This window comes from Oryza sativa, chromosome 10 (genome assembly GCF_034140825.1).
Source record: "Oryza sativa Japonica Group chromosome 10, ASM3414082v1".
Lineage (NCBI taxonomy): Eukaryota > Viridiplantae > Streptophyta > Magnoliopsida > Poales > Poaceae > Oryza > Oryza sativa.
Window position 1 is genome coordinate 17,782,549 of NC_089044.1, and position 22,941 is coordinate 17,805,489.

At 42.5% G+C, this 22,941-nt stretch overlaps 4 protein-coding genes and 1 non-coding gene across 8 annotated transcripts; 1 reads left to right on the forward strand and 4 right to left on the reverse strand.

The window, feature by feature from the left end:
- The first annotated feature begins 491 nt into the window (after nt 1–491).
- LOC112936634 (uncharacterized) lies at nt 492–4,838 on the forward strand. Its single transcript, XR_010736954.1, has 2 exons — nt 492–946; nt 4,395–4,838. It is a non-coding gene; the product is annotated as an uncharacterized protein (transcript).
- Nucleotides 1,484–4,017, reverse strand: LOC4348831 (hypersensitive-induced reaction 1 protein). Of its 2 annotated transcripts, XM_015758997.3 has the most exons (5): nt 3,935–4,017; nt 3,034–3,281; nt 2,783–2,903; nt 2,378–2,566; nt 1,484–2,138 (listed from the first exon to the last, which is right to left on the reverse strand). In XM_015758997.3, the coding sequence occupies exons 2-5, from the start codon at nt 3,241–3,243 to the stop codon at nt 1,780–1,782; spliced, it is 879 nt and encodes a 292-aa protein (XP_015614483.1). In that variant the 5' UTR covers nt 3,244–3,281; nt 3,935–4,017; the 3' UTR covers nt 1,484–1,779. The 2 variants fall into 2 exon arrangements, with proteins under 2 accessions (XP_015614483.1, XP_066160771.1); XM_066304674.1 differs by having other exon boundaries at nt 3,034–4,017.
- A 49-nt stretch (nt 4,839–4,887) lies between the features above and the next one.
- On the reverse strand, nt 4,888–8,929 carry LOC4348832 (uncharacterized). Of its 2 annotated transcripts, none has more exons than XM_015758995.3 (10): nt 8,282–8,929; nt 7,472–7,684; nt 7,177–7,377; nt 6,907–7,014; nt 6,661–6,798; nt 6,233–6,484; nt 5,828–6,148; nt 5,514–5,685; nt 5,376–5,430; nt 4,888–5,241 (listed from the first exon to the last, which is right to left on the reverse strand). In XM_015758995.3, the coding sequence occupies exons 1-8, from the start codon at nt 8,816–8,818 to the stop codon at nt 5,515–5,517; spliced, it is 1,941 nt and encodes a 646-aa protein (XP_015614481.1). In that variant the 5' UTR covers nt 8,819–8,929; the 3' UTR covers nt 4,888–5,241; nt 5,376–5,430; nt 5,514. The 2 variants fall into 2 exon arrangements, with proteins under 2 accessions (XP_015614481.1, XP_015614482.1); XM_015758996.3 differs by having other exon boundaries at nt 5,376–5,435.
- A 7,203-nt stretch (nt 8,930–16,132) lies between these two features.
- On the reverse strand, nt 16,133–17,831 carry LOC4348833 (membrane protein PM19L-like). The gene has a single exon (XM_015759373.3). It carries the CDS (start codon nt 16,871–16,873, stop codon nt 16,319–16,321), a length of 555 nt encoding a protein of 184 aa, XP_015614859.1. The 5' UTR covers nt 16,874–17,831; the 3' UTR covers nt 16,133–16,318.
- LOC4348834 (bifunctional riboflavin kinase/FMN phosphatase) lies at nt 17,517–22,043 on the reverse strand. 2 transcript variants are annotated; one of them, XM_015759372.3, is made up of 11 exons: nt 21,897–22,043; nt 20,773–20,841; nt 20,484–20,670; nt 19,538–19,668; nt 19,356–19,425; nt 19,154–19,219; nt 18,836–18,990; nt 18,659–18,754; nt 18,295–18,446; nt 18,133–18,216; nt 17,517–18,038 (listed from the first exon to the last, which is right to left on the reverse strand). In XM_015759372.3, exons 1-11 carry the CDS (start codon nt 21,901–21,903, stop codon nt 17,862–17,864), a joined length of 1,194 nt encoding a protein of 397 aa, XP_015614858.1. In that variant the 5' UTR covers nt 21,904–22,043; the 3' UTR covers nt 17,517–17,861. The 2 variants fall into 2 exon arrangements, with proteins under 2 accessions (XP_015614858.1, XP_015614857.1); XM_015759371.2 differs by having other exon boundaries at nt 20,773–20,905.
- Nucleotides 22,044–22,941: the final 898 nt, after the last annotated feature.

A 22,941-nucleotide genomic window follows, 5' to 3' on the forward strand; every position in this document is an offset into this window, starting at 1 on the left:
CAATTTTTACGTGATATGTAGCAGCATATCACGTAAAAATTACATTTTTATGATAATTTTCTATGCTATTGTTGTAGCAAACTGAAATACTCCATCTGTCCATAATATAGAGGATTTTGAGTAGATCTATCATCTGTTCAAATTCATTGTATTAGGATGTATTATATCCACCTAAAATCTCTTATATTATAGGATGGGGAAGTAGGGGTGTGTTCGCTACTCCAGTTTCCCAACTTGCATAGTAAACACGGGAAACGGAGCGGTCCATTAGCACGTGATTAATTAAGTATTTGCTTTTTTAAAAAAAATGGATTAATTTGATTTTTTTTAAGCAACTTTCGTATAAAAACTTTTTAAAAAAACACACCCTTTAGCAGTTTGAAAAGCCTGCGCGTGGAAAACGAGGAAGATAGGTTGGGAAAAAGGGGTTGCAAACACACGATCACTAATGTTGCAGCGTCATTATAGTTACAGTTTTCTGAAGTTTACTTAGAAAAAAATAAAGCGCGAAACTGCAAGCCTCCTTCCGTTGCAAGCCATGGCGGAAGCGCCACCGCCACCGCGGCCGCCGGCCTCCTCGTCGGCGGCGGCGGAAGCCCGGGTGCTCCCTCCCACGATGCTCCACGCGCCTTCTCCGTTGAGCAGCCGACGCGCGAGCAGGGCGGCGGCGGGGGGGCGAGGCGGGAGGGGGAGGAGGAAGGGAGGGGCGCCGATTCCGGCGGCCGGGGCGGGAGGAGGAGGAGGAGGGAGCGGGGTGGACAGGCTCGCCGATGCGGTGAGGTTGATCGGGAGGGACGTGGACCCCGGGGTCGCCGGCGCCGACATCCTGGAGCTAGCCATGGCGAAGGGGCCCATGTTCTCGTGGCTGAGCTACTGGCCGGAGGAAGGGTACCCCAAGGAGGAACACCCCTACTGATGCATCCCCTCTTCGCAGCTACAATAATAGGTACACTCATCACCAGATTTTAATCCGCATTGCTAATTTATAGTAGTTTTAATCATGGTCGTTGGTCCAGTTCAGGAAGACGATCTAGTGTTCACTGACCTAACTATGCAGTGGTAGATAGTTTGTGCTACAATGTAGTTGAAAATTGGGATGAAGCTTACCACTGGAATTGTGATTTCGTTCCTGCAATGCAAACAGTGAGTAAGTTCATGAAATTTTGTTGTGAGATGGCAAAAACATGAGGTGTCATGGTTTGCCGTTGGTTCTATCAGTCTTTGTATCTGGCGCAGTTGAAGAGTATTGGACTGGCCAAATTGAATAGCTAATCTCCATTGCTTAACCAATATATATTCTTTTTTTTCTAGAAATGCTAGTCTCGTGTTATACCCTTTGATATGATTATTCAGCTCTATTGTTTATGTTTAGTCTCGTAATTGGTTTTTTTTACTTCATTTCTGTTTCCCAGTTTGCTTAGTAGTGCATATTTTCCTACCTGATAAAATCCGAAACATGTTATATCTGACAGTGATGACCAAATTCCGCAATCAAGGCTATATATTGAGGATATACAGGCTGACAACATTATTTTTCTCACAGCACACATGCAGCATACTGTATGTAAGCACACCACAACCATCAACTAGATTCATGTAAAGCACACATTCTTCATTCCGTATGGATTGGAACCTATCCCAGAGAATACCTGATCTACATTAAGCACAAACTATTCTACAAGCTTGATACTATTTTTACAACCTCACACAATATCCTCAAGCACATACAAACCAGTGGAAAGGCCCTCACCAATCCAAGTTACTGCTTCCTTGGATTTTTCACTTTGTTTGATGAGCCTGAAGACATCCATCACGGATCTGACTGGCAATATCTGCAACAGCACCAGGGCCATGAGGGAGGAAAATTGCTGAAGATTTGGATGTTGAACCGATCTCTTTCATAGTGTCAAAGTACTGCGTCAGCAGGACTAAATCCATCACATCCTTAGCTGAAGTCCCAGGAACATTGCCAGAGAAGCCAAGTACACTGTCTCTTAGCCCATCAACTATAGCCTGCCGCTGCCTTGCAATACCAAGCCCAGACAGATACTTGGCTTCAGCCTCTCCCTCGGCCCTCTTGATCTGAATGATCTTCTCTGCCTCTGCCTTCTCATTTGCTGCAACACGTAGCCTTGCAGCTGAACAAAATAAAAGAAGGAAATGGTTAACACTATAAATCAAACTGCTATAGTGATTGATTATTACTCCTTTTAATACCACAGTTGCAATTGGAAATGGATGACCAACTGCTATAGTGATATTCATTGCACTTGATTGTATTATGCTATACTAGGTATGAACTTTTCTTGTCTTCATTCTTGATTGTGTCAGTTTCTAGGTCAAAACAAATTTCAAGGTGTAGGTGAACACTACCTACCAGCATTAATTTCGTTCATCGCCCTCTTAACTTTCTCATCTGGTTCTATGTCAACAATCAGTGTTTGCACAATCTCATAACCATAAGCTAGCATTGCCTTCTCAAGCTCCTCCTCCACAGCTCTTGCTATTTCATTCTTTTGCAGAAAAGCATCGTCCAATTCTAGTTTGGGAATACTTGCCCTGATAACTGAAGAAAAAGGAAAACAAGTAAAATTCAATATAATCTGTATTCACGCTATTACTTCAGAATGGAAGTAAATATAATATATATGTATATATTTATAGTTATCAATAACCTAATAGAGAGGGTCTTTAGCATTGACAAATTCAAGTTTGGTATGGGTCCTTGATATTGTCATCTGAGATATCCAGAAATGACTATATTGTAAGGAGTTGTCCTTACCATCAAAGACATAAGATTGGATTTGGGATTTTGGGTTGCTCAGCTTGTAGTATGCATCGCTTGCTTTGTCCTCCATTGCTCGATATTGAATGGATGCAACAACCGTAACAAAAACATTGTCCTATGAGAGGATGCATAAGTAAAATTAAGTCCAGAAGCAGTAGTAAAAGACAACATGAATCTAAAAGAAATGTGGTGCATGGAGAGGATAAATGGATAATTTTTAACTTGTGAGAAGTGATATGTTATACCTTTGTCTTTGTCTCACAACGTACATCTAGCTGCCTAAGCCTTAGTGTAAGCTCACCAGCAACACGGCTTCCAATAATCCATGGCACGCAGTGACATCCAGGATCAAGCACCTCCTCATATTTCCCAAATCTTTCCTTGATGCCTACTGTTGACTGGTCAACTTGTACACAGCAGAGCAATTTACCTATTGCTGCCACCAATTTTCCCATTTTGATGTACGCCTTGAAAAAATCTTGACAGTCACTTTCTGATAGAATTTAGTATTGTCAGCCACTGATTTTTTTTTCAGTTAAATTATGTGTACAAGTATTCAGAACAAACAGTATCAGGTTCTGTATTTTTGTTTTAACAGAGCTGGCCTGTTTGGTGGTTATGGCTGCTCCAGAGGAGAATCTGGGAGCCAGAACTACTCTGAATACCCCATACTTACCCCACGAGGACTGAACTACATTAGTAATCCATATTACATCAAATTATGACATCTGAAACAATCAAACACATTCAAGATATGCCTAAGTGTATGCTACTAATTGATGAGTTACTCGCTATCTCTGTTTTCCTTTTGTTCTAAATTTGGTCCTCAGTTCTTCATGATGTGCAGAAAGTTTTGTTTACATCAATATAATGAAAGATAGCCACGCTTTGTTCAACAAAGGAAAAACCATCTTCAATGTCAAAACCTAAAAGACTTTACTCCTATTGCTAATGGAATGTTTTATTCTGACTGTATGATTTATCCTTTCATTAATTGAAGAATCTACACTATATATGTAATATTTGCAGAAAAAAATGCACTCAAATTTGAGAAGAAAGGAACATAACCCTTTCCCTAGGAGAGGACAGTCTTATTTCATCGAAACATCATATTGAGTTCAAGGGAATCAGAAACAGTCGACTTACATTCGGTCTTCGATTATTTAGCAATTGCTCTGCTGACGATTTCAGCTTACTTGTGAAGAACTGAGCTCCCTCTTGAGCTATCCACCCTCTTGAGCTATCCAGGACCAGTGCTTTTATACTTGAATTCTATGTATCCAAGGTCAAAGGCTCCATCAGAGAAGGTTTTGGTGTTTATCACATATACAAGAAACCAGCATCCAATACCATGGGTGGCGTGTTCTCAGCTTCTTGGCCAAGCATCCATCTCATTATTCTTTTCAATGTAATTGTATTTTTCAGACATTCTAGCTATCCGCTGCCCCCAGTAGCGCCTAGCGCCTTGATTAATAATGACTACTAGTTCAAACTTCAAAGGTCAACTTGAATATATTTTTATCAAACTAGCTATTTTTTATAGATTTAGACCTTGATTTGTGATTCAGCAATTTATCTTTGGCTCACACCTTGATTTGATTGGCAGGAGAATTGGCTACTGAGGCAAAGAAAGGATAAAATCAGGTACTTTGACCCTTGTTTCTACCATCTGCATTTGCCAAGTGATTTCTCCTCAAGGCATCGGAAATTCGGTTTTGTCCATTTGTTAGTTGGCGATGGAAGCAAAGGTAGTTTGTCATTTAGTCAAATGGTTAAGTTAGTTGGCGATGGAAGCAAAGGCAGTTTGTGTTTAGAGTATCTGTCTGTTTTGGCCGCTCGCGTCAGAGCCGTGCACAGAAATTCGCTGAAGGTGTTAAAATTTAGTGGACAACTCTAAATTCGGTTGAAAGCAAGACGATTGTAGTTATGGATATGGATAATAACTGATAGGGTGGTTATTGTAAGATTATTGTAAGGGGCTTGAGTCAAATCTTTGGGTCATATTAATAAGCGTTTTGCCTATGACCTGAATTGGTCGGGCCCTATCAAATTGATCGAAGAATAATCTGCGTAGATTCTGCAAATAACATCCAAATCAGTATGACAACTTTGCCCTACGGTAAATGCATTTATGTCTGCAAACAGGCTACAGCTTCACCATGGACAATACATGATGGAAGAACGCGAGATTGTATACTGATCAAGATACAAAATAAGCTGGAGTTACTACTGTCAGTAGGTACAAATAATGTCCACATCAGTTGCCAGCCAACGACATAATTGTACACCGGTCGTATTATTGTGAGCTGCTGCGCACAAACAGGACTGGAAGCCTGATGGATGGAGAACGTGTTGGTGGTAATGGTATACATCAAAGCCACATCGTGCCGGACTGCTACATGGGCCACAACTCTTTCACAATAGTTTTCTAAACAGATTGTCTCCAATGTTATCTGAAGAAAATGAAACGAGACATGAAAAATGACCCCAGAAAAATGATAAGCAGGTCTCTCCCAAACAAGCCGAACTATTCAGACTAAACATAAGAGAATATAACATCCAACAATGAAATGAAACAATGGAGTACCTTTGTCAACAAATTGTGTTACCAGGCTCATCATGCATGTAACTTAATATTGTCACTGCACTAGAGTGACTCTCGTCAGAAAAACAAAATACCAGTCATGATAGATTAGTTTACGAAATAAGTAGATTAGATGCATACATTATTTTTTCTCTTCGCCTTCAGAATCCGACTCTGCAAATACAGGTTTCGGCTGAGTTTGGGAATATGCTGGTGCAATGAACTTTGGATCTTTCTCTGCAGCATCTGCATACTTCAAAATTGCCTCTCTTGGATCCTCGTCCATCCATGTCTCCTTAATCAAACCACCCTCCTGTAATAAAGAAGGCAAAAAAATACGCATCAATGCAGCGTCAATCAGAAACAGGTGTACTTTGTTTCTAAGTATGGAACTAACCAAAAGTTTGTCACACATTATTCATAATAGATTAAGGAGCAATTAATCTGTATATTACCTTCAAGAGGTACTGTGTCAACAAGCTGCCTTTTGTAGTACCGACTCTTCCACCAAAGCCAGGACCATTGACTGGAGCTTCAGGTTTATGTGATTTGAGCGGGTCTTTCAGTATCTTCTCTCTTTGGCGTTTCCGACTTGGTTGATCTCTAAATAGTGGCAGTGCATGTGGATTATGTATTACAGGTTGCACCTCAAAATCGTCAACAGATTTTTTCCTAGGTGCTCGTCCAACACATACAAGTGCTCCTCTCTGACTAATAGAAGGATCATATAAGATATGAGTACCACCTTCCTTCTTATCCCCAACTGTTGCGAATACCTGAATAAAAAAACATAGGAGTTTAATATAATGTCCTAAAAATGTTATTCAGGAGTTGTGATCCATTCAGTATTTAGAAATTACTTGATTAATCCTTGGATGCCATAGACACCTTATCACACTATAATGTGGTGAAATCCCCACCCTTGATACAAGCTCAAGTTTCCTTCTATCAAAGAAGCAAAGTAGGCCTCCATTTTCACCGTCTTTCTCAATAGAAGTTCCTGTGAAAATAAGTTGCTCATCGGGGCTGAAAGCCACATTTGTCTCAGCATAGTGATTTGGTAAATCTTCAAAAACTTTCAAAGGAGTTTTCATTTTCCTCAAATCCCATATCTGCATTGAATTATACAGCTCATTCAAAAATTATAAATAAAGAAAAGAGTACTAGCAAAAAACAGAAAATTGAACACATCGCAGCTTCAGCATTAATCATGACTAACGATCATGTTCAAGCAGGTAATATGCAAAATACTGTCAAAACATAACACCCAACAGGCCAGAAAAATTACCTTCAGAGTACTATCCATACTTCTTGACAGGAGTATTTGTCCATCTGTGGAGAACTTGACCCCTGTAATATCCTCCGTATGTGTTTTCTCAACATGTATATCTGGCCTGCTTCCCCATCCAGTCTTGACAGTCCAGAGCTGCAAAAGAGATATCATTCATATCATAAAGCATTTTAATGAAAGCATCTGATAGGGGCATAAAAAGTGATAGGGAAAGTTTGATATTATTATGCAAAAATAATATACCTGAATTGAACCATCGCCTATCCCACCAACAATTCGCTTGCCTTCATGATCCCAGGCACATGAGGTAACTGGAATTCGCATTGGTCTTGCAAGCTTAGGTTTTATGACCTATTGAAAAAAAAGGATGAATTTGAGTATTCCACTTTAGCAAACAATGAAAGATTAAATCATGCAAAACAGTAAATGATTGAACTTCAAGCAACTATTAGTTCCAAAGAGAACAGATAACAGTGCATTTAAGGATTCTGATATACCCAAAATTTTCTGTACCTGCTTTTGACTTTTAAAGTCTGATACATCCCACAGACGAATAGATCCATCTTCTGATGACGTCAGTATGGTTTCTTTTGACTTGGGATTCCATTCACCACCGGTAAGCCCAGAAATGTGCCCTTTTGTATTCTTCAGATCTCGGATATACATGTCACCCTTAATAAACTCACCTAGTGTGAGCCCGTCCCGATCATATATCTGATTACAAGCATAATTCCAAACATCAATACAATTTTCAAGTCATAGGGAGTGCACTTTTGGGAACTTACAGAAGACTATAAAGGCAGATTACCTTGGCCTGAGCTGAACCAGTAACACATAAGAACCGATCCGATGTTGGGCTCCAACTTAAGCTGCGAACTTGGTGCCCCTCAAAGGGTTCTAACTGCCTGAATGATTGCAGCTTTGAGTTCATACCTTGGAAGTCATACATACATACAGTGTAGTCATAGCTTCCAGAGAGCACTCGGGATCCTGTATGGTCAACAGCGAGGGCTGAGACAACCTGCAAAGAAAATCATTTAATTGTTAACCAGTAAATACAATATGTGTATCTAGTAATCTCATAACAAAGACAAAAAAAATGGTTCTGGAATTAACCTATCCCTCACTTGTGTACCTCAACTAGATTAAGCAATCAACAAAACCAAGTAAACAACTAAGCACGCAAAGTTGCAGAAATCCCTTAATGGCACCACCAGGAGACCAAACCTTTGAGGGCCATCTCAAGAAAGCACCATTTGATTTATTCCTTTTCAAAACTAAAATTTACCATGCCCTTCATCTAGCTAAGATCACCAACAATTCTCTTTCTTTGGACTTGCCAAGTCGCTCAATTAGGCCAAATAAGTCACCAGTAATACTCAATCATAAATATATCTTCTCTGGAACCTAGCCTACAACAATACTACAGACAACAAAATGTGTAGGAATTCTGGTTTGTCTAATTCAGCTAAATAACTGCTAATGAAACCAACTTAGCTGAGCTAAATTATTCACAAAATGATACAAATGTAAATGGCACAATAAATATCCAGAAATTTGAGCACACAAACTTTAGCAAGGACAAACAGATAATATCGGCGAGTTGCTTATGGGCTACCTTGGTGTGCCCCCGCAGAACAACTTCGTTGCTGAGAGGAATCCGATTGTAACGCTCGCCGTCATCCTCCATCTCGTCGTCGCTGTCATCCCCATCGTCGTCGTCGTCATCCTCGTCCTCCTCGTCATCATCCTTCACCGGTGGCGGCCGAGGCGGCCCAATCATGCCGCCATCCGCGTCCTCCCCCTCACCGCGAGAGGACGACCGCGGCGGCGGCCGAGGTGGCCCAATCATCACCCCGCCGCCCTCCTCGTCGTCCTCCCCCTCGCCGCCGCCAGCGGGCTGGGGCGGGGGCCGAGGGGGCCCGACCATGGGCCCTTCGTCGTCGTCGTCGTCGTCGTCGTCGTCGTCGTCGCCCGCGGCGGCGGCGGCGGCAGCGGAGGAGGTGGAGGGCTTGGCGCTAGGGTTTTGGGGCGGCTTGCGGAGGGTGGAGGCGTGCGCGGAGGCGGCGGCGCCGGCGCGCGTGGGCGCCTTGCCGAAGGACATCGGGAAGAAGGCCCGCATGGCCTCCTCGTCCATCTCCCCGCCGTCCGCCATCGGCCGCTCGCCGCTCGCCGCCGCCGCGCCGACGTCCTGTGCGCTGTGCGCGAGACGCGCGCTCTGTTTTTCTTTTCTTTTTTTTTTTCCGAGCGGGTCGGTGCGTGTTCCAGCACGGGCGGGGAGAGGCGTGGTGCCTTTCGGAGAAACTGGTCGAGTCGGTTCGTCGCGTTAACTTAGGGCCCACTAGAAAAACTGCGTGGCAGCCACGTATGGTAAAGTGAACCCAGCTCATTCGACTTTAGTGGAGTATCTAATTAGGACCCCTTAACTTGAAAGAAAAATATAGAAACTTTTATTCTGTATAGAATAATATTTTTTTTCTATATGATTATTTGAACCAAAGGATTATTGAAAACTATCGAATCTTATCAAATTTCTAAGGAATGCCCAAATTCATATAAGTTTTGGAGTATTTTTAACATGAGGTCCAATATCATGCAAAGTCTTTTATGAGTTTATCTCTATCATCCAATTCTTGCATTTTTCGTACGGTCCAATCAAATGGTGATTTCATATATTTTTTATGTGTTTTATAATTCTTTGTTTTGCGCTTGATTTTTTGTTAGAATTGTATGTTTTTCCTATTCATCCCTCGATCTTCCTTCCAAAGTAGCCCTTACAAGACATATATAGGTTGCATTTGACTGAGGGAGAAAAGAGAAAGGGGCAATTTTGTTTGTACCCCTACTTTAATATCCAATACCGATTTTACCCTATATTTTAGGGTTGTTGTTTTTTGCCCAATTTTTTTAAAACGGATGAGGCATTTACCTTTTTTTTTACGGAAATGAGTGGGATCGGACTTAATGCGGTAAAGAATTAGAGAAAGAAAGAGATAACGATATTTTAAATTATTGATTGACCCTTTTACCCCTAGAAAATATCCAAGTAACGCTTGGGCTGTGTTTGAAACCATGAGTTCCCAACCCCTCTCCCTCGTTTTCCGCACGCACGCTTTTCAAACTGCTAAACGGTACGTTTTTTGCAAAAAGTTTCTATACGAAAGTTGCTTAAAAAAATCAAATTAATCCATTTTTTAAAAAAATAGCTAATATTTAATTAATCATGCACTAATAGATCGCTCCGTTTTCCGTGTGGGAGGGTAACGTTCCAATCCATGGCTAGCGAACACAGCCTTGGTGTACTTTCAGGCTTGGGCACTTGGCATCGACTATTCCCTTCCCAAACCCGAATCTCCGTTGTGAAACAGTGGCGGCAGTGTTCGTGGGCCGGCCAGGCAACGGGGATGACTCGGCCAGATGCAGGCCACCCAACCCAGTTGCAGCGTGCAGGAGGGGGCTAGGCATTGCGCAAGAGGACGTGATAGGGAGGAGGACAATGGCGGCTGCTGTAGTTCAGCGCAGGGAGAAGGCGTAGCTGCTCGACGTGTCGAGGAGACGACAGGGAGGAGGACAACGGGTCAACGGCGGTGGCGGTGGCTCGATGAGAGGAGGAGGCGACAACAGTGGCTTAGCGCGGGGAGGTGATGGTAGCAGCTCGACGTGAGGAGGAGGCGACGGCGGCGGCGGTTCGTGAGAGGAGGAGGCAACAATGACAGCTTGGCACATGTAGGCAATAGATTTGCTTGACTTGTCTATTTGTTTTTTTTTTCAAGATGTCAAATTTTTAAGCAATTTTTTTGTTGATATTTCTATCAAAATTATTATATTGGTAAAAGTATATCAAAATTGCAAGGTTCATGTGCTAAATGTGGTGCAAATTCTCAATCATGAATAAAAACAGGGGAAGTTTGCAACATGAGTAAGAGTATTGAATGCCTTCTCACTGAAGATTTAACATCGTTAATCTATCCATCAAAAGTAGGGGCAAAATTTATCTTAATTTAAAAAACCATGGGCAAAAATAAAACCCTAAAATATTGGGCAACATCAATATTAAACATCAAAGTAGAAGAAAGAATGAAATTGCCCCAAAGAGAAAAGGTCCTATGATTTCGGTAGAGGAAAACACATGAAAGAAATAATATAAATCACATGAATACGGATACAAAATAAAAGGATGGATGTTTGCAACTTAGGAATTTTAGTGGGTGATTTGATTACATCCTGTTAATCCTCTTTTAGTCTCTAACCAAAGTATGTATTATTACTTCTTTAATCCTCAATATCCGGTGGTAGGAGGAAGCAATAGCTGCCTGAGCTTTGCCAGCTGTACGGCGGCAACGCGACTACGCGGGAAATCACATAGCCTACAGTGCCCCCATGGACCTAAGAGTAGGTAAAATAGCAGGCTATAAGCCAGCTGCAAACATATTTTAAGAAGATAAATGAGGAGAGAGAAGGGCAGCGAGCTACAGATTTGTAGCCAGCTGCAGCACGGACTCCAAGACGCGGTGTGTGTATGACGGGTGGGACCAGATATTAATAGTGTAGTATGTAACTATTGTATGAATGAGCTATTAGATTCGCTATAGATGAATTGAAGCCAGTAGTGGGCTATACTATTAAACTTGCTCTAATTGCTCCATCGATAGAAACTTCCGGACGACCTTCTTGACAACTGTTGCACGCACGCACACGAGCGTTTCACGCTGCACGCGCGCAAGCAGGAACGAGCCGTTCCGCGAAACCGGTGTTGCCACGTGGCACAATTCTTCTTTGGATTTTTTTGCATGGAATTCGTATTATAAGATTGGTTATTCACATGATTGGAAAAACACATAAATAGGAAAAACATAGGATTTTAAGTGGTAGGATTTTTAAATTCTATGGAAAAGAAAACAGAGCAAAATGTAAGAAGATCCTTTAACAGAGGCATAGGGAAAACAAAGAAATTTACACATCACTTCATTTCCAAGAGGTCTGACCTCTTTTTAGTTTCCTTTGAAATCCACTCATAAAAATGCAATCCTATGGAATTTATACTTGCCTTTCCTATAAATCAAAGAGGCTTGAAGGAAAAAATCCTTTGGAATCCCATTCCTCCGAAAATCCTTTGGCATTCCTTTAAATCAAAGAGGCCCATTATTACTACTTCATCTCGGTTTTGGTTTGTTACAATGCCAAAATATTAACAATACTAAACCCAAATTTTAATAGCGCCAAATATTTTAGGGGTTGTTCAGATTGATGCCATTTTCAACCATACTATTTTTTGGTAAAGTTGCCAAAAAATGTCTATGTTTAATTTATTGCCAAATTTGGTAGATACATAAGAAATCTTGCCAAAATTTTGGTAATATTAATTTTGGCAATATTGCTAACTTGCTAAAATTTGGTAACGTTTATTTTTTATACAATCTGAACAGGCGCTTAGCAACTTATTATATTATATTGGGCATTGGCACATTTTGGTAGTAAATCAAACACTAGCCAAATTATTATTCAAAATTTCAACAATCAGGTGTCGACGTTTGATGTCGCGATTCCGGTATTTGCATACTATGGGGATCGTTGGTACTAGGATATACGTGAGATTGAGATAAAAGAGATGGAGACATGGATTTTTATACAGGTTCGGGCCCCTGAATTGTCAGGTATTAACCCTACATCCTGTTGGCCAAAGCCGATATTGCTCTTATTCACCATAATCACACCAGTACAATATTTGGGGTAGCCTATCTAACTGTTGTTGACATGGCGGTCTGAAGTTCTGACTCGTAGTCAACAACAGGGTAGTCTTCCTCCTCGAGTTCGTGCCCGGCGAGATCAGAGACATCGCTAGATCCCTACGGCCGGCCTCTGTAGGTACCGGATAGGGTCGATCCAGGCATATCTCTGATGTCGATATACGGCGGCTTGTCTTGCGTATGTTGGCTTGTATGTTGATCTTGTCTCTTGATCTATTATTCTGTGTCCCCTCTCCTCCTAGGGTGTCTTGTATTTATACTCATAGGTGTCCCCTTGTCCAAATAAAACTAGTGAAAACCAATATGGATACAATCTGAGTAGTACTTGTCGTTTCCATGTATAACTCTAGTTGTCTTTCCTTATCCAAAACTCCCTCCATATCCGAGGTCAGTTTTCATATAAGACATGGTATATGGTGGGTCCTGTCAAGATTTAATCAACTACTATTAGGTATATGGTATCTATAACCCTGACATCTGTTAGGGCATATTTTGACATCAAACCAAAATGTCCTCCGTCTTCATTCTATCTCTCAATTTATCCCAATATAAATTTAGTTTATAGTAGTTGTTGCATCGTAGTTTGTAAAAGTAGATAATAATTATATTAAATAAGATAATGAACTCACCTAACTATTACGGCTAAATAGTAAATGTACAAGATTGTAAGTATAGGTTCCTTTATGGCTATTGGATTTTGCTCAAAGTATATTCGAGAAGTACTAATTCGCGCGTACGCGCATGATATCTTACCAGCGCACGGACACATGTCACTCGTGAAGCGTAGGAGCGCACGGTGCTATAGGATAAAATCGGAAACAAAAAATGATTAGTACGGTTGTCGACGTTTGTTGTCGTGATTCCGATATTTGCATAGTATGAGAATCGTTGGTACTAGGATATATGCGAGATTGTAGTAAAAGAGATGGGGACGAGGATTTTTATATAGGTTCGGGCCCCTAAATTGTCAGGTAATAACCCTACTCCTGTTGGCCGAAGCCGGTCATTGCTCTTATTCACCATAATCACACCAGTATAATATTTGGGGTAGCCTATCTAATTGTTGTCGACTTGGTGTATGTTGTCTTGTATGTTGATCTTGTGTCTTGATCTATTATTTTGTGTCCCCTCTCCTCCTAGGGTGTCTTGTATTTATACCCATAGGTGTCCCCTTGTCCAAGTAGAACTAGGGAAAATCAATATGGATACAATCTGAGTAGTCCTTGTCGTTTCCATGTATAACTCCGGTTGTCTTTCCTTATCCAAAACTCCCTCCATATCCGAGGTCAGTTTCCGTATAAGACATGATATGTGGTGGGTCCTGCCGAGATTTAATCAACTACTATTAGATATGTGGTATCCATAACCCTGACAACGGTGATTAGAACGATTAGTACGGCGATTAGGGGATTATTGTGATTAGTTCAGATCTTTTTGTTTCTTTTCGAATAATTATACCGTATTCAGCGTTGCTTCTTTTTAACTTTTCAAATATAAGTTAGATCTTTCAAATAAAATTTTGAAAAACTCTACCCAAAATTTAAGACATCATATCCCAAATTTAAAACTTTCAACTCATATTTGAAAACATTCAATTAAATTTTTTTTTTCAACATATACTTTTCATCTCAAATTTGAAAAACTTTCAACTCAAATTTAAAACTTTTAGTTCAGATTTGAAAACTTTCAACCCAGATTGGAAAACTTTCAAGTCAAATTTGAAAACTTTCAACTCAAATTTAAAAACTTTTAACTCAAAATTTGAAAACTTTTAACTCAAATTTGAAACTTTCTAACACAAAATTTGAATCCTTTCAAGTCAAGATTTGAAATCTTTTAAGTCAAAATTAAAAACTTTCAATTGTATATTTGTAAAGAGTTGTGCGAAAGATTGAAAAAAATTGGAAAGAAGCGGCACCTGCCCTTTTTTATCCAATGTGGAATCGACGACCTATGTATAAAAAAAGGAGAAAGTTTTTGAAGAAAAACACCACGCCAAAATCGGACGAAAAAAATGAAACGCGTGAAAAAAAGGGCGCCAGGAGGGGGCCCAACTGACGCGCGCGACAGTTAAATTGCTAGCGCGTATGTGCGTGCTGGAACTGTATCCTCTGATATTACACACTAATGTCACGGTGTGATATTCTTGAATCCAGACCATCCAAACTAAATCAATGGCTATAGATTAATTGGCATACAAGTAATCAAATTAATTAGCAGATTATGTAGTTAAATATTACCATACTTAATGAGTAGGAAATTTTTTTAGCACTAAAGTAGTCCCTTCATGTTCATTAACATGAGCCCACCAACTTGTAGATTAAGAGAATTGTCTTTTTCTTATGGAAGATGTGGCAACACAAAGAAAATTGATGCACGAGATTCATTCCTTAACAGGTTCATATGCTAATCATTGCGTCTAATAGGTAAGTTAAACCTAATTATCGTCATGTGCTAGTTACTTGCCGATTCCTGTAGCATTTAGCGATATTTGCCTCCTTGATAATATATTTGGTCTACTGGAATTTGTTTAACTACATAATCTACTAATTAGTTTGATTAATTGCATGCTAAATAATCTATGACCGTATTTAGAATGGATGGTGTGGATCAAAGGAATGTCACACCGTGACATTAGAGCATCTCCAACAGCCTCTCCAAATCGAACTCTCCAAACACCCACATAGCCAACCCTCCATCTGATTTGGCTAGTCAAACTAGTTGTTCACTTCAACAGTCTCTCCATCTACCCTCTCTATTACAACTCTATTACAAATGGGACCCTTATGTTTCTTCCTCCCTCCAGCTGGACTACTGCATTCTCTCCGGCGGAGAACAGCGAGCGGCGGCGGCGCTGTGCGGAGGCCGGCGGCCGTAGCGAGCGGAGGCGGCGAGCGGCGGCGCCACGCAGAGGCCGGCGGCCGCGGTGAGCCGAGGCGGCGAGCGGCGCCGCGCGGGGCGGCGGGCGGCGGTGCCGCGCGGAGGCCGGGGACCGCGACGAGCCGAGGCGGCAGGCGGCGGTGCCGCGCGCAGGCCGGCGGCCGCGTCGAGCGGAGGCAGCGGGCGGCGCCGCCGCGCGGAGGCCGGCAAGCGAAGGCGGCTAGAGGCACCGCGCGGTGGCCGGCGCCGGCGACTGGCTTGGTGCGGCGGCGAGCGAAGGCCGGCGGTCGCCGTGCTCGTCCTCGTTTCCGTGCTCCTCTCGTGCCTCTCCCTGGTTGCCTCGTGTGGGGATGGAGCCATGGAGGAGTTTGGCTGTGTGGGACCCACCATTGGCCAGCCAAATAGAATGGCCAAATTTAGCTAGTGGAGAGAGGGTTTTGGCCAGCCAATCCGGCTTAGCCATCCGGTTAGAGAGGCTGTTGGAGCACGTTTTTTGGCTGAATAGCTAAAATTTGGCTTGGAGAGTGGGATGGAGAGGCTGTTGGAGATGCTCTTAGTGTGTAATGTTAGAGGATACGGTTCCACGCGGGCTAGGGTTCCCCAAGTATATTTTCAATCCTAAATATAAAATTGGTTATTTTTTCCTAACTTTTAAAACCAAACAAATAGCATCTATTTCTTTTATTAGTTTTGATTGGAAATGGGGTTGGTTTTCGTAATATATTATTATGCATGTTTTGTTACATGTAGATGCCAATTAAAACTTACCTAATTGAAACTGCAAACAAAGTTTCGTAATTAAGGGAGTATAAGTAATCAGGATTATTTGTGCATCCTTAAAGTGCAGCGGTGGGGATATTTATTCCATTATTAAAAAGCAGCAAATTTGCAATACTACAATCGACGTCGCGAGAACCCCAACGCGTACACATCAGCAAAACACATTTCCCGGTGACATAACACAAACACGCCCGGTTATTATTATTTGGAAATTAATGAAATTGATCCAGAGAGCTCGATCGAGATGATCATGCGTCGGCGGCGCAGGCGAGGCCGCAGCGCTCGCCGGCGACGGCGGCGTGCAGCAGCAGCACGTAGAGGAGCTGCGTGAACGCCAGCGTCACGGTGAGCCCCTCCAGCGCGCGCATCCGCCACCCGCGCGCGGCGCCGGCGGGCCCCGCCGCGGCGGCGTCGTGGATCTCCCTGCACGCCACCCCGAACGCCAGCGCGGTGGCCGCCCACGCGGCGGTGCCGAGCGACGCCGCGGCGGCGAGCCCCTGCGGCCGCCACGACGCGCCCGAGCGGCCGCCGTGGTACGCCGCGGACGCCTTCGCCGCGACGCCCAGCGCCCCCGCCAGCGCCGCGAACGTTGCGAGGTGGAACCTCGAGGCGAACCACGCGCTCTGGCGGTAGTACGGCGACCACGGCTGCTCCCCCCAGCCGACGCCGACGTCGGCGCCGGCGTTCTTGATGGAGCTGTTGAGCGCCCACCCGGCGAACCCCAGCAAGAAGACGTACATGAGGAGGTTCAGCAGCAGCAGCGACCCCGCCACGTTCCTCCTCCCGAGATGCTCCAACGCCATGGCTGCTAATTAACACAGCTTGATCGAACTGTTCGATTGACGAAGACGAGCGGTGTCGCGTGTACTTGAAGAGGGTTTCGTGTGCGTGTGCGCGCTTCGCTCGCGGTCGATCGCTCGTCGCCGCACGCGGGCTCTTCCCATGGCGGAGACGGCAGCGCGCGCGTCACGACGGGCGTCGGCGTCATCACCGGGGCGGCTTTAGCTTCGTCTCGGCGTTCACGGCGAGCAAAAGATGAGAAGAGGCCAAAAAAAGCACAAAAGGCAACGGATCGAGGAGCAAGCGATCGAAGCTCTCGATCGCCAAGTTGCTGCTTCCGGGTGGCAAAACGCGACTACTACTGACAAAGAGGCTTTGGCCTGATTTGTGTGTTGCCGTGGGAGAAGCTTTGCCGTTTGCCGTGTGCCCTCGCAACTGACAATGAGCAATATCGTGTTTTCTCGAGTTCCTTGTGAAGGTTGTGAAACTGTTCTCGTAGCTGGTAACCAACAATAACCGAGCTTTATTTGCTTTCTACCCCTCCATCCAAAAAGAATCCAATTCTAGCTATGAGCCTAAACATATGCGTGTCCAGGTTCGTAGCTAGGATTTGCATTTTTCTAGAATGGAGTAGTACTTTATAGTATATCTTTATACACACTGTAATGAAATACCAATCTCAATGCATATTAGAAAAGTTAATTCAGAACGTTAGATAGACAGCCTAAGCTTCACATGGTCAGAGCCACAACACACGTGCAAATTTTCAGACATCTTGTGCATTCCATTCTAGGAGTAGGTGACCATTTGAGAAGATAGTAGTTGGCTGCTTCTAACTCAACTTTCTGACGAACATAGACCCTTACTGGTATTCTCATTGTAGTCAAGAGCATGTTCCAAGTATTCATGGAACATAATGCAGCAGTACAAGCACAAGAACAGTAGTGCTCTTTCTGCATCAACAACGCTGCGAAAGAGAATTCTTCATGTCTTTCACTTCACAACGTTGAATCACTTGGAATCTATCACTGACTGGTTCCCGTTAGCAGAATTGTCCTCCTTCAAGGAATTTCTTAGGTACGGCGAGTCTTTATACTTGGCGTATAATGGTAAATTCAGGGCCTTATCTGATATCCTTGCATCCTCGTGAATCCTCTCTATCAAGCTCTCAAGTGAAGGAAAGTTGGCCTAGGCATTTTCATAACAACGTGACAAGTCAGGAACATGCATCAACATATAGTGGGATGGCTTCTGCAGTATAAATAGTCTGGTCCTAAATTACCTCGGGTCGTATGTAACCAACAATAACAAGGCGCAGCTCCTCTCCGTAAAAGTCTTCACCAAAATCGTGAAGCAACCATGGTTCCTGTGACCAATGTCTTTTAGAATAAACTAATATACTGAAGTACTAAACATGAAAGGGGATGTATTGAGAAACACTCACAATAGTCTTCTCCGTGTTATCAAAATAAGGGTTCCAGCCAATGCTCATGACCATCTTAAATATACCTCGCGTTGAAAGTCCAGCCCAGCCAAAGTATACCCCTGATGTATGCTCTGATAGTACGTCGGAGAAGTTTTCTGCAGGTAAGTTGGCTGCAAGGAAAATATATAGCTATCAGTGCTCACAATGGAAATTCGGCATGCTAGCATTGAAAAAATGAATCGGCTGAGTACTTTGACATGGTCCAGCAAATAAAGAGAGTAACACACCATATGAGAAAAATCATTCTTGCAATTCATAGAATGTAAAACCACAAAAGCCGTAGAGCTCATAAATTACTCTCTAGTTATATGCTCCACCATACCTGTTGGAATTCCTAGTACTTTAGAACCACGGCCAAATCCTTTAATCACAGGTCCACCAATAAACCATGGTTCTATTGGTAAGGTATCATCGATCCCTGCATAAGAAATATGTCAGTAGATAAGTTAAAGATGCCCAGAATTTTCTAACAGAAGTAGTCCCAAGAGTTAGAGCATACAATCACTAAATGGTGGCAATCCCCATTTTTCAGGCTTTACGTCAAGGAGGGAATTGATCACCTCATCAGCAGAACTGAATTCAGCAGTCCTTTTGGGGACTGAAGGTACAGCTATGACATGCATTCCTGCAGCTTTTCCAGCTGCAACACCTGGTCTAGCACAATCAATAACTTACAGTATTAAAGGTAAAGTTGTGAAGAGAAAAGTAGAATATGCACAGTTATGTTTAAGTGTAGATCAAGATAAAATGTACACAGCTAATCATGCAGTGCAAATTTGCACACAGGAGAACCATACATAACAGGAAAAAAACTTACAAGGAGTCCTCGATTACTAAGCAATTTGGAGGATTTGTATTCATTCGTTTTGCAGCTTCCAAAAATCTTGAATATCAACACCCCAGCAGTTTTAAGGAATGTCGGAACAAAAGCAGATCAAAGCAAAGGAAATGATATGAGATGAGTTCAAAAGATCCATAAAGTACCAGTAACGAAAATGCTACATAGCACACAGCCTTACATATCTGGGGATGGCTTCCCCTTCTCTACTTCATCACCACCAACAATTGCGGAGAACGACTCTTTCCATCCTAAACATGGTGAGAATACAGTAATTAATATATGATATATCTGTCCACAAAATCAAAGAAAATAGCATGCAAATTCAGGAAAAAATTTTACCCTAAAGTATGAGAGGGTTACCTTGATGGCAGGAAATTTTTGCGTCAATGTTTGATCTTGGTGAGTTGGAAGCCAAAGCAGCTGGTACTCCATTACTCTTCAAATGTTTTATCAACCGATTAGCTCCAGGAAGAGCTTTTATGTTGCACCATCTGCAATATGAAATTCATTATGAGAACACGATATTTTTTCCCTTTTTCTATACAATCTTCTTTGCACATTACAACATGAAAATTTTATCTTTTGAACAATACAATCTTTCCAAAACTTCAGTTTAAAATAAAATCTGCATAAAGGGCTTTACTATGTTACACATTGAACAATTCTTCTCCATTTATATAAAGTACTTCTCTGCACCATACGGAAGTTCAGTTTCATGTTCAACTTGAATCGAAGGAGCTTAACAAACCAGATATTATAAGAAATCCGGCTATTTAGTGACAGCATACGTAGTTTCTTACACAGTGACTTACAAAGTGAAACTTGCATTTCATTATTTCAAACAAATGCTATACAAAAAAACAGACATACTTCCTACTTGGCATTGACATTTTGACATGGTTCCATAACAACTAGATGCTTGTTCATAGAGTAAGGTAGAAAAATTGGAATCCATGCTAATAAACTATAGAGGAATGTGTAAGGCCAACCTACTGGTGACATTTTATATTACTATTATTTCCATGAATCATTTGGCACCAAATTCATCAGAGCATGGCGTGTCGATGCATATTATGTGCAGATGCAAACATAGGTGATTTAGGTGCACCAAAGGAAGAGATGATTTAAGATTTCTCGAGGCAACATTTTGGGGGATACTGTTGAGAAGTGGTCTATAAAGGACACATGTCAGTAATTTAAAATATCCAAAGAGAAATGTACAAAGATTCTCCATTGAGGTAGCACGGCAGTATGCAATTTACAAAATGCAAGTTATATGAGTGTTAAGAAGTTTCAGCAACAGTACTGCTCATTGAACATTGGAGTAAGCATTGAGAGAAATTCTTCTGTTGAGTAAGGGAGTCCATAATCTTCTAAAACAACAGCTGCTGCCTCATAAGGTGTCTTTCCAACTAATTTATGAGCTTTCTTGCTGTCCCACTTTTTCCCATTTTTGACTAGAAATGGTTTCAGCACTTGACTTACAACACAGTCTGCCAAATGGTTAAAACAAGATAAGAAAATATGAATTTGAGATAACTGAACCAAGCAAAGGTTAATGACAAATGCAAGCAAATTTACAACATTTTAATCACCTGTGTTTAAGAGGGTACCATCTAAATCAAGAATGACATGGGAAATAAGCCGAGCAATGGGCTTGGGAGCTGCCATTTTTAAAAATTGGAAGAGCTTAGTGCAGCAAGAGACAAGCTATCTGGGAAGCCCAACCTGACAAAATGCCAAAATATTCAGGCCAACATGACATTGATAATGAGATGTACCCATAGAAGAAAATTGATGTTAAGTAGCTCATATGGTAGCCATGTAAGTAATTATGCTGCTTTAACATAAAAGGTGAGTCCAGTAATGTGTTTAAGAATGGATTATCATATTTCCAATTATTTATAGGTTTAAACAGATTTTATAACATGTTCTTATAACTAAATTAGTAAGAAATCAGAATTAAAAGCAAGGTTTTCAAGCTTTGATGGAAAATGAGTACTGTTCACAGGCAATCAGTATACATACATATTAAGCAATGTTTAGGGTGATCATGAAACAATTGGAACAATTAAATGCTTCATATTTCCATATACGCGGGCTTGCTATTTTGTTGTAAAATTGGAACTTTGTTTCAAGCTGAGATTGTGTTTAAAATTGCTCCTTTGGCTGTCCTCAACTGGTCACATAAGTTCACTCGGTTTATACTAATTAAGGTTACGAACTAAATGATGAGGCCATGTCATCAGCACTAGACTGAATTCTACAAGATGGCAAAGGCAAAATACTGGCATGACGCACAATAACCCTCCAGCCCATGCTACCAAGGTGAGCTGAACCGTCCGCAACCAGCAGCAACAGATTGCTGCGAGACAGCCTCAGACTTGGCATGAAGCCAAATTCGCCCGCTTGGGGCGCCCGGCTCAACCCCACCACACTAGGGCATTTCACCGAACAGCTACCGCGCAGAGGTGAGGCGACTCTATACGTCTGAGCAACAAGGGCGATCCCGCAATCTAATCCAATCCCCCCCACCCGCCTCTCTCGTTCCCGTAGCTACCGAGCACGCACCCGCCAACGCACGCGAACCAACCCCGCTGCTCGGGGAAGGCATCAACGGCGATGTACGCCCCACCCCCCGGGCGCGCCTGGCGGAGGGGAGGACCGGACGAGCGAAGCGACCACGGTGGAGGTGAGGTTCAGGAGGGCTGCGGCTTACCCCGCATGTGTCCGGCGACGGCGTCCTTCCCTGCAGCTGCCTCCGGCGACGGGCTCCGGCGGCCTTGGCGGAGGGAGGCCGGGGAGGAGGGGGGATAAGCCGAGGGGACGGTGGGACTTGGGACGGAATGATTCGGGTGGAAACGGTGAGTGGGTGGGAGACGTGGGAGTGGGGATGGGGAGCGACCCGGAGAGAGACGGGCTCGAATCCGACCCGCAGAGGCGGCGATCGGGGATTTTTTTTAAACTTTTTATTTTTTTAATATTTATAAAAATATTATTCCGATAAAAATATTTACATAAGTAAACCCTGCAGCCACTAACGGCCGCTGAGCGGGCATACGAATTTTGCATGCGATGAAAATTGCGTTTCGACAAGGGACCTCAATGCAAAATACGCACACGGCGCCGTGTGCCGCACTGCCACGTCACCTTGTTGCTCTTCACTTGGGCGGGTCTATTTCTGTAAATATTAAAAAAAATTAAAAATGAAAAAAAATCGCGATCGAGCAGCTCGAGAAGTGGGCCTCACGCGATGCGCGGAGGCGGGCCTGGCCGTGTGATACTAAGCGGCCGACGATGAGGCCCAACACCTGGCATGCAGAGTCAATTAAATAGTTCTAATAAATTTAAATAATTAATAAGATGGGTTAGTATTATATATCACTCCATAATCTAATTTTAAATTCGAATTCAACAAATTATAAAAAATAAATTTGACTATGAATTCAAATGGTTGTTTTTTTGGTTAAAGAATGGAATTGCTAGAAACTTTTGCAAGTTTTTTCTCCCAAAACTTCCAGATTTGTGGCCATCGAATCATCTCAAGATTTATGCATGAAGGAAAAAATTGCTACAAAGAAATTTTTACACATATAAGCGTAAGATCCCGGTGCTAGCCAATCAAACCATAGTCGAATATAAGTTATATCGTAGTTATAGTGCAACTATAGGGCATGTTTGGGGGAGCTTCTAGCCGCTGTAGCTTCTCCTAGAATCAGAAGCTCCCCTAACAGTTTAGCTTTTGGTTCAGATTCTGAGAAGCT

Excerpts from the sequence above, each read along its gene's own strand:
- LOC4348831 (XM_015758997.3), bottom strand. The coding sequence starts at position 3,243 with ATGGGAAAATTGGTGGCAGCAATAGGTAAATTGCTCTGCTGTGTACAA. Across the intron at positions 2,567-2,782 it reads CCAATCTTATGTCTTTGATG|TTATCAGGGCAAGTATTCCC; the intron begins GTAAGGACAACT and ends CTTTTTCTTCAG. Across the intron at positions 2,139-2,377 it reads GATGAACGAAATTAATGCTG|CTGCAAGGCTACGTGTTGCA; the intron begins GTAGGTAGTGTT and ends TATTTTGTTCAG.
- LOC4348832 (XM_015758995.3), bottom strand. The coding sequence starts at position 8,818 with ATGGCGGACGGCGGGGAGATGGACGAGGAGGCCATGCGGGCCTTCTTC. Across the intron at positions 7,685-8,281 it reads TTCTGCGGGGGCACACCAAG|GTTGTCTCAGCCCTCGCTGT; the intron begins GTAGCCCATAAG and ends TTTTCTTTGCAG. Across the intron at positions 6,799-6,906 it reads TAGGCGATGGTTCAATTCAG|CTCTGGACTGTCAAGACTGG; the intron begins GTATATTATTTT and ends TCTCTTTTGCAG.
- LOC4348833 (XM_015759373.3), bottom strand. The coding sequence starts at position 16,873 with ATGGCGTTGGAGCATCTCGGGAGGAGGAACGTGGCGGGGTCGCTGCTG.
- LOC4348834 (XM_015759372.3), bottom strand. Across the intron at positions 19,669-20,483 it reads ACTCCAATGTTCAATGAGCA|ATGGTGCAACATAAAAGCTC; the intron begins GTACTGTTGCTG and ends TTCATATTGCAG. Across the intron at positions 19,220-19,355 it reads GGGAAGCCATCCCCAGATAT|ATTTTTGGAAGCTGCAAAAC; the intron begins GTAAGGCTGTGT and ends TTGATATTCAAG.